This window comes from Rhinatrema bivittatum, chromosome 8 (assembly GCF_901001135.1).
Source record: "Rhinatrema bivittatum chromosome 8, aRhiBiv1.1, whole genome shotgun sequence".
Taxonomy (NCBI): domain Eukaryota; kingdom Metazoa; phylum Chordata; class Amphibia; order Gymnophiona; family Rhinatrematidae; genus Rhinatrema; species Rhinatrema bivittatum.
Genome location: NC_042622.1, coordinates 165,120,631 through 165,127,507, shown reverse-complemented (window position 1 = coordinate 165,127,507; position 6,877 = coordinate 165,120,631). Strand labels below are relative to the sequence as shown.

The 6,877-nt window shown below is 42.0% G+C and overlaps 1 protein-coding gene and 2 non-coding genes across 3 annotated transcripts; all 3 read right to left on the bottom strand.

Moving 5' to 3' along the window:
* Positions 1–313: 313 nt before the first annotated feature.
* On the bottom strand, positions 314–5,590 carry RPL23A (ribosomal protein L23a). Its single transcript, XM_029613075.1, has 5 exons — positions 5,464–5,590; positions 4,284–4,464; positions 3,393–3,569; positions 2,355–2,424; positions 314–395 (listed from the first exon to the last, which is right to left on the bottom strand). Exons 1-5 carry the CDS (start codon positions 5,486–5,488, stop codon positions 381–383), a joined length of 468 nt encoding a protein of 155 aa, XP_029468935.1. The 5' UTR covers positions 5,489–5,590; the 3' UTR covers positions 314–380.
* Positions 1,434–1,499, bottom strand: LOC115098421. Its single transcript, XR_003858509.1, has one exon. It is a non-coding gene; the product is annotated as a small nucleolar RNA SNORD42 (small nucleolar RNA).
* On the bottom strand, positions 3,959–4,031 carry LOC115098423. Its single transcript, XR_003858511.1, has one exon. It is a non-coding gene; the product is annotated as a small nucleolar RNA Z17 (small nucleolar RNA).
* Positions 5,591–6,877: the final 1,287 nt, after the last annotated feature.

The window sequence follows — 6,877 nt, the reverse complement described above, 5'->3', positions numbered from 1 at the left end:
AGAAATACTGAGCTACTGCAGATGGCACCAGGGCTTATTCAAGCAGTGTCAGTGAGGCTCTCTCTGTCTCCATCTGCTGGCAGGGATGAATAAACCTAGGAGTTGAAACTGATCTGGGTACGTACAGGGAACTCATGTTTTGTAAGGATATTCACTGAAAGGATTGCCACTATACCGTTCCCCTCCAATCAGCAGAAGAAATAATTTAACTACTAGTACAATACACAGAAGCTGCTTAAAACACAGATAAGGCCACACTATTTTTCAGAAGCAGTGAAATCCCTGCTCACATTACTCACAAAATATTCACAAATATGACAAAAGAGAAAAATGGCTTTATTGATTTTAATGTGATCTGCACAATTCTTCATCAAACAGGCTCAGATTATGCCAATCTGAAAGAAAAACAGAGAGGGTTAGTAAGAACAGGATCTGAGAACAACACTGTCTCCCCACACCCCCCCCCCCCCCATTTCACTATAACTGGACCCCTGAAGTAGCTCAAGCAGCGTTCTCATTGTCTCCCCTCTCCCTTAGGTGGGTAATGTGGCTCACAATCAGGCCGATTCAGTAAAGTCTGTGGGAGAGCGGACGAACGCCCGCTCTCCCGGTGCGCACACAGGCCACTCGCTTGTACGCGAGATTCTCTATTTAAATGAGGCCCGGCGGTAGAAACGGGCAAAAGGAGTGGCGGCTGTCAGCAGGTTTGACAGCCAATGCTCAATTTTGCTGGCATCGGTTCTCGAGCCCACTGACAGCCATGGGCTCGGAAACCAGACGCCAGCAAAATTGAGCATCCGGTTTTCGACCCAACAGCCGCCGGCCCATTTTAAATTTTTTCTTTTTTTTTATCCTTCGGGACCTCCAACTTAATATCGCCATGATATTAAGTCGGAGGGTGCACAGAAAAGCAGTTTTTACTGCTTTTCTGTGCACTTTCCCAGCGCCGGCAGAAACTAGCGCCTACCCAAAGGTAGGCGCTAGTTTCTTAAAGTAAAATGTGCAGCTTGGCTGCACATTTTACTTTCTGTATCGTGCGGGAATACCTAATAGGGCCCTCAACATGCATTTGCATGTTGAGGGCCCTATTAGGTTCCGCGGGTTAGACGCGCGTTTTCCGCCCCTTACTGATTAAAATGTACAGTATCGGCCCAAATGTCTCACACATGCTGAAACAAGACAAAAGCTGCCAATGTTACACAAAACTGAAAATCCAATATTCCAATCACTTGGAAGCTTATTGTGTTTTATTTGTAAAAGTGTTCTACATAAACTGAAAAATATAGGAAGTGAAAAGCAAAAGCAGAATCAGAAGCCATAACAGAAGAATTAGGAAACAGAAGGGGAAGAGGGTAATTAGACACCAAGGAGAGGCTGCAGATATGAGAAAAGAGGTATGTAGCAAGGCCAACAACTTCTTGTTTGACCTCCTCATGCATCAGTGGTTCCTTTGATTGCATCAATGCATTCAGCACAACTCAATTTTACATCATTTGCATGAGGAAATGAGATACAAAATGCTGTTAGGAGCCACAGTCTGTATCTAACCCAGCAAATAAAGACCCCCCCTCCCCCCACCAAACAGATCACTTATTTTCAACTCACTCATCTTTTCAGCCACTAAAAATCCCTTGTCCTACTGTGAGGCTGTTCCATGCACATACCATTTCATGAGAATTAGGTCCTTACATTACTCTAATATTCACTCTCCAGTCTCCCATGAAATTAATTCTGCCTCATGTTACATGCCCAGAGTACCTGAATGTTTTTCCTTTAGATCATACATATTAGGTTCCCAAATCTCACCTCACAGGGCTCCGAATGCAGATTCTTCACCATTCTGCAGCCCTCCTCTGGATTACCTCTGCTCTTTCCTACCACTACCTCTCTTCTACTGGTCAGGCTTCAGGCCTACCCCTGTCTTCTCTCATTGCTTTCTACCTTAGGGATAATCACACAGGATTATCCTTAAAATATTAGCTGGATAACAAAAGTGGGCAAATTCCCTAATCTCCTTTACTCTCAAAACAAGGTCCACATGAATACAAAGATGCTGACACACTCTGGACTCTTTGCAAAAGGTGGTGACAGGAGGACACAGCAGCAAGGAAACTTAAGACAGGATTGTTCTCAGAACGGCTCTTATCTACTATAGGGTTGTTACAATCTAGATGACTTCATGTCTCCAGCCACATTTGTATATATGCTCTAACCTCATATCTTTAATATCTGATTTGATTGTAATCCACCTTGATACTAATTTAGCAAAAGATGCTTATAAATAACTTCTCTGCCTTGCCATGGACAGGACCTGCTTTCTGTGACTGCAGTACCAAGTAGTCAACATTTCTTACTTTGTTGGCAACATCTAGCGCGTCATAGTCTGGGGCAAGACGTACGTATGCCTTCTTCTCGCCATCGGGTCTGGGGAAAAAAAGAAAAAAAAACAACACACCCTTAAGCAGCACCTTCTCTGCACCATGCCCTCTACTCATGCATTACCATCAGTTTTCAGATATGAAATCTGAACAAGACTAAAGGCAGATCTTGTTATCACACCCCTCAGGTTAAGAAATCTTCCCATCTGCAAGCACAAGGCTTATTCCAACAAGATCGGCTAGAGAGCTGTTTCTCTGCTTGATATGTCTTTTCTCTTTCTGACAAGATTTCAAAGTGGACTTTCCCTAACAAATCACATTTGTAGAATTTTACACTCACTTAGCATTTTCTAAGTAATGCAACTGTCGCCATCCTTGGGGTGGTGACATTGGTAGCACAAGAAAACAGGGAAGGTGGTCTAGATAAGATTAATATCCTTGCTCTTATAAAGAGCTATGAATTGGAAATTTCCATAGAGCAGACTGATTTAATATCTCTAACATAATTCTTCCCAGAATTTGGTCTTTCCACATTATTATTTGATTGATCACCATGCAATACTACAGTAAATCAAGACAATTCACATAACTGTGTAGGACCAAACACAAGTCTGTGTGGGAACTGGTCCAGGAGAATTTATCAGTGTTCAGAGCTGAAGCTGTGAGACTAACATGGGTTCACTCATCTTTCATCAACAGGAAGATAGAGAGGTATATTTGATTGAAACAGTGGGCAGATAAGATGGGCCTTATGCTTCATTCTGTGTTTCTATATAAACTAGTCCATGTACAGAACAGCTTCCATTCCAGCCACTCTAGGCTCCAATTTTTACTATTCTACATATAAAATAACTTGAAGGACCAGTGCACGCCCTGGGCACAAGAGACATTTCCAATCTGGAAAGGACTTTGTCAATCTGAGCAGCCATTCCAGGGAGGCGTACTGGCATTTCAAAATCCAATGTCAGACAGCTCTCTGCTGCCGCGGCACTACTACAACAAAAGTCTCCTCACCTGATCAGAGTGTTCACCTTTGCCACATCAATATCATACAGTTTCTTCACAGCCTGCTTGATCTGGTGCTTATTGGCTTTCACATCAACGATGAAAACCAGTGTGTTATTGTCCTCAATCTTCTTCATGGCTGACTCTGTGGTGAGCGGGAACTTGATGATGGCATAATGATCAAGCCTGGCAAAGAATGAATTTTGTTACTGTATAGTCGTTATCCTGCCAGAGAAAATCCCAGCACTGTCACATGTCAGCTACTGTTGAGAACAAGCCACTACACTCTTGTGCAGCTCTTCCACTGCTAACTCTTGGCAGGGACTCTGTTCACTTGTTCACTGTTTGTAAACAAAGTGAAAACTAAATAATTAATAAAATGTATTCAGCTAAATGTAAGCTGAGATAATGGTCTTCCACTGGAACAAATGCATGTGCATTTGTTCCAACAGGCCATCATAGCCATATGTGAACAAAGAGCTTTGTACTGGCACATAAAGCTCAATACAGACTAACAATACCCTGGCCATCATGAAAGGACACAGCAGTATGTCTGAAATATTCACTCTGTTTTGGGTACATCAGTAAGTAATAAAGCAGCATCACAGGCTTTCAGACTTTGATCGCTATGAAAACATCATCTGTACCCCAAACATTTTAAAAAAGGGTTTAGATGCCAAATTGGTTATTTTCCAATTGGTATTAGCATAAAAAACATGCATTGGTGGAACAGAACTTGCAGAAACAGGAAAAAGGGACTATGTGAATTTGGTAAAACATTCATAGACTTTCTGAACATCCCAAAGAAGAAAAGAAAGCAGCAGAAAATGGACAGCAAAGAGATGTAAGGAAATAACAGAATCACTTTCCCCCAACCCCAAAAGCATGCTTGTAACATACTTATTCCTCCTGGGAGCACTCTTCCTTGGATATTTAGGCTGTCGCCTTAATCTCAAGGTTTTTGGCCTCCTGAAGGTGGGGGAAGTCCTGATTGTCTTCTTCCTGTGGCTATGCACCCCTTTCAAGACAGCCTTTTTAGCTTTCAGGGCTTTTGACTTGGCCTCAGTCTTGGCAGGGACAGCTATAAAAACAAGAAATTGTCACAAATCTATATTTTCTTCAACACACTTAGATGAGGATAGATGCTGCCCAATTATGCTCTCATCTTTCTCACCACCTATACAACAGCAGCATTTAACTGAAAATTATTTTTTTTTGTATTTCAAACAATTTAAATATCAAATGGAGAACATATACCCCAGGGCCATCCTCAGCCTTTAAATTGATAAGCTGCATGGTCTTTTTTAAATCACATTTAATTTTCTGAACCTCAATTTGCAAACCCTGAAAGGGAAATAAACCTAGCAAGTATTTCTGAACAGAATCCAAACAGGTATAAATGTACAGGGCATTTTCTCTCTGCATGCTGGCCAAGGTACTAAGGCCAGATACCTAAAATCTTTTGTCCCTGTTCCAGAAACAATTCCCAGCAGACAACTCATTAGGATTAAAGACTTAATCAAAACCCTTGGGGAAAAAGCTCACACATCTGAGACATGTTACCCTATACTTAAGAACTATTCAAACTTTATTGTGAATTATGCATATAACTTTCAGTTAAAAAGTAATTACTATGTTCATTCTTTATATCTTAATTGAAAATGGATTTTTCTCGTGGATTTGCTTATATATTCTTATAGTACCGAAATAAAGATAAATGTTTTTAAAGCTAATTTTTATTATTCACAATAAATAATTCAAGCGCAGGAAGCTGTTGGCACCCTATAAGCACTGCAAGAGCTTTCCAGGACAAGAATCCATGTACTAGGAGCCTTTAACTCAAGAGAAGTACAAAGGGCGAAATATACCTGAAGTCTCCGAGCTGCTGGAGGGGCCACGATCAGTTCTTCAACCCTCGGCCGCGTGCTCCGGCCTCCTTCTCCCCCACCCCCCCAATCCCCAACTTCGAGAGCCCCGACTCTCTCACCCCACCAGAAGTCCCAAGGGCCCTGCTTTTCCCTCATTCCCCTTGGCCCCCTACCACATGATCACCCAGATCCTATCCCGCCGCCTCTCTCACCTTCCTTCTTCGCCTTCGGAGCCATGTTAGGGAAAGGAAGGAGGCAGGGCTTCTCGAACAATATTACAGGGGTTTCCGCCGCCAAACATCGCGAGATGCGAGATTTCTGGCTGCATGATGGGAAGTGTAGTGTATGTCGGGAGCCTGCCGCCATGACACTCAGATTCAAACTCAGATAACTTTATTAGCATGACAATTGTACATGTACTGGTATAGTAATAAATACAGAATAACTAAAATAAAAGGGTAAGAAAAAAACATAATAAAAATAATAATAAAGCAAATGTACAGGTTTAGGAAATACAAGTACATTTGCTGGTTCTTATTGCCCTTGCTCAGATTTCATTTCTGGCCTGCTGGTGGCAGGATACCACATACTTTTCTGCTGTTTCCAACTGTGCGCTGAATTATGTACAATTTGTTAACATACACCCGATGCAGTAAGCTAACGGTATGCCACCCAATGCATTGGGAGTTTAAAAATGCCCACAAACCAAAAAATGTGTGTAAAGAAAAGGTTTAGTGTGCATAAAAGCATGTACACAATAATCCCAAGTACAGACCCCTTCTGGCACTGAACTCCAGCTTCCACCCATACACTAATACTAGCCCTGGAAACTTTAGTATACCTCGGACTAAGAGTTAAGTTTCCAGACCTAAGAAAACACCGCTCTGCAGTCTGCATTCGCCTACCTGGGAACGCTCCAGAATTGCCCCAGAGACTCAGGAATTTGGCATCAATTGCCGAGTCTCCAAGGGAAACACTGAAAAGCTCTGAGCCTCTCTGTTTACTGTTCCAGCTGCTCCCCTTCAGCAAGCTTGCAGGTAGGTAAGCATAGTGTGCACACACAATGCAGCTGTGATTCACAAATTTATGAGCTGTGACTTATTGTGGGTAGGAGCAAAGAGAGTGTGGAAGGGAAAGAATGCTGGAGGGGGGAAAGTAGTGGTGGTAAAGAGAGAAAGTATAGATTAGCAGGGAAGGGAAGGAACAGAGAAAATTGATGGGATGAGGGTGAAAAGGGATAGGAGTAATCTTAGGAAACATTTCTTTACAGAGGTGGATGCATGGAAAGGCTCCCAGTGGAGGTGGTGGAGACAAAGACAGTATCTGAATTGAAGAAAGCTTGGGATAAGCACAGGGGATCTCTGAGGGAGTGGTAGGGCTTGTAAAGCTGAGCAGTTGTGTCTGTTTCTGTGATGCTATATGATGATTGGAGTCAATGTCTTTAGTTATCTCCCTGGTTATCTCAGTTCTATGGATCCAAGTTTGTCCTTCCTTGTTAAATGTAATGCATTCGTTTATGCGATGGTTATTGTTACAATGTAAACCGAAGTGATTTATAACTTGTTACAAGAATATCGGTATATAAAAGTGTTAAATAAAATAAATAAATAAGTAGCACCTTATAGA

What these genes read in the sequence shown, in the direction of transcription:
- RPL23A (XM_029613075.1), bottom strand. Translation starts at nt 5,488, where the DNA reads ATGGCTCCGAAGGCGAAGAAGGAAG. An exon ending in TCCGAAGGCGAAGAAGGAAG is followed by an intron (nt 4,465 to 5,463) that starts GTGAGAGAGGCG and finishes TTGTTTTTATAG; the next exon opens with CTGTCCCTGCCAAGACTGAG. An exon ending in AAGGTGAACACTCTGATCAG is followed by an intron (nt 2,425 to 3,392) that starts GTGAGGAGACTT and finishes TTTTTTCCCCAG; the next exon opens with ACCCGATGGCGAGAAGAAGG.